Source organism: Coenobita brevimanus, chromosome 57 (genome assembly GCF_032717465.1).
Source record: "Coenobita brevimanus isolate Jiangsu-jjx chromosome 57, ASM3271746v2, whole genome shotgun sequence".
NCBI classification, from domain to species: Eukaryota; Metazoa; Arthropoda; class Malacostraca; order Decapoda; family Coenobitidae; genus Coenobita; species Coenobita brevimanus.
Genome location: NC_137010.1, coordinates 54,541,860 through 54,544,145, shown reverse-complemented (window position 1 = coordinate 54,544,145; position 2,286 = coordinate 54,541,860). Strand labels below are relative to the sequence as shown.

Below are 2,286 nucleotides of genomic sequence, written 5' to 3'. Positions count from 1 at the left end.
GTTGTCGGTTGAGTTGCATTCGTTTCGCTATAAAATCTCGCATATTTTTCTCAATCACAGGAAACGGGTTACCTAAAGCTTGTCCAGACTCAGATATATAATAAATCAATCATAATCTATTGATAGGATGAAGGCCAGTGTTGATATTTATGTTTTTGATGACTTGAAATGCTGTTGGTCGCTTTAAGATTCGCGGCGTCTTTTTAAAATTTCGTATATTCATCTATGGCAAGGAACAGGCTGCCTAGAATATGTCCAGATTCAAATATATAATCAATCATAATCTGTTGATAGGATGAAGGTCACTGTTGATTATAGGAAGCATCAACGAAATAGGCCACTCCCACTTATGCTTCCTCGGCCTCCGACTCACTGCATGGTGTCGTACTGCACCTTCTTCACTTTAAAGTAGCGGAAGAGGCCGTAGAACATGATGGTGAGCAGCGTGGACCCAGCCAGTACCCCGCCCACCGTCACGGGCACCATCTCGTCACGGTGGACCCGGTGGATGCAGTGTTTGGCTGCCGGGAAAGAGGTTTGCATCAGTGGTGGCGATTAGGGTGAAGAATTTGACAGGTTATAGTAGTAGTAATAGTAGTAGTAGTAGTAGTAGTAGTAGTAGTGGCAGTAGTAGTAGTAGTTGTGGTAGTAGTAGTAGTAGTAGTAGTGGTGGTGGGTGGTCGTAATTACGTAATGATGATGATAATAATAATAATAATAATAATAATAATAATAATAATAATAACAACAATAATATTAAACTGCACTGGAAGGAAGTAAATAAGGTCACGCCGGTATTAAAAAGATATCGATCCAGAACGATATATTACGGTACAGTGAACGATAATTTTGGAAACCCATCAGTAAATCAAGCAGTTTTTCAGAATAATGTGTTTAAGTTTCAGGATTATTCGTCTTAAAACTGAGGCAATATTCCTGTGTCAGGGTACATTATGTGTGTGTGTGTGTGTGTGTGTGTGTGTGTGTGTGTGTGTGTGTGTGAGAGAGAGAGAGAGAGAGAGAGAGAGAGAGAGAGAGAGAGAGAGAGAGAGATACATGTCAGAGTACATTAGGAGTGATTTGGAGAGAGAGAGAGAGAGAGAGAGAGAGAGAGAGAGAGAGAGAGAGAGAGAGAGAGAGAGAGAGAGAGAGAGAGAGAGAGAAATGCTAGATGATTCGAAAGATAAAATGAACATGACAGGATATCTTAATGAATAATACCAAGAATAATTCGCTATCAAGAAGTTACTAAGGAGTTTACAGCTGTAGATACGAATAAAAAAAAAAAATCATAATTTGGATGTTATAAATTGAACACACCAGGGGAGCCCCACGAAAAATCCCTAGAATGAGTCGCAACGGGAAAGGTGTTAAGGACTTACGCCGCCGGAATACGTTGTCCTGGCAGAAGGCCTGGACCCGCACCTCGTCAAAGTGGAGCGTGGCGGTGTTGTTGAGCGCGTCGGAGAGCTGGATGTCGTGGAGGAGGAGGCACCGGAACGACTTGGAATTGCTTGTCTGCCAGTACTTGCGGCCGTCCTTACTGGCCACCGTGATCTTGCCCAGCCCTGCCGATAGATAGAGAGATAGATGGATAGGCGGATAGATAGATAGATAGGTGGGTAGATGGATAGATAGATGGATGGATGAGATATAGATGGATACATATATAGATAGAAAGACATACCATGACCTTTACTAGTGCTGCCAACAGATAGATAGATAGATGGATAGGCGGATAGATAGATAGATAGATGGATAGATAGTTGAATGGATAACATAGCATTAACTTATTATAAGGCTAGATTGACTGATGATGGTAGAGACCCGCGAAGAGAAGACAGACAGAGAAAGAAATATAAACACACACACACACACACACACACTTTCCCTTTCTCTCCCTCCCTCCCTCTCCCTCTCTCTCTCTCTCTCTCTCTCTCTCTCTCTCTCTCTCTCTCTCTACCTATCTATCTATCTATCACTACCTGCAGCGGGGTTTTCGAACATCTGGTCAGCCGTGTCGTAGGTCAGCGTGAACTGCGACACGAACCACGAGTCCTTGATATCATCCTGGCCAAATCGCAGACCCAGCATGTAATTCGGCCAAGACACGTCGATCCCTGCCTCTTGCCCAGTTCTGTCGCATGATCCGGATACCTGGGCCTTATCGTCGTCTGGTTGGTAGATCATTACGCTCTGTGGGAGATAGAGTGAGTGAGAAAGTGAGAAAGTACGTGGGAAAGTGTGTGGGAGTGAGTGAGAGGGTGTGGGGGTGTGACTGGTTGG

At 43.8% G+C, this 2,286-nt stretch overlaps 1 protein-coding gene across 1 annotated transcript in view; it reads right to left on the bottom strand.

Moving 5' to 3' along the window:
- Positions 1-362: 362 nt before the first annotated feature.
- LOC145402154 (uncharacterized) overlaps positions 363-2,286 on the bottom strand; it is a 3,772-nt gene continuing 1,848 nt past the window's right edge. The window contains exons 3-5 of the mRNA XM_080274275.1: positions 1,983-2,196; positions 1,383-1,568; positions 363-521 (exon numbers count right to left, since the gene is read on the bottom strand). Of these exons, the coding sequence (XP_080130401.1) occupies positions 370-521; positions 1,383-1,568; positions 1,983-2,196 (552 nt within the window). The 3' untranslated portion in view covers positions 363-369. The remainder of the gene's footprint in view (positions 522-1,382; positions 1,569-1,982; positions 2,197-2,286) is intronic.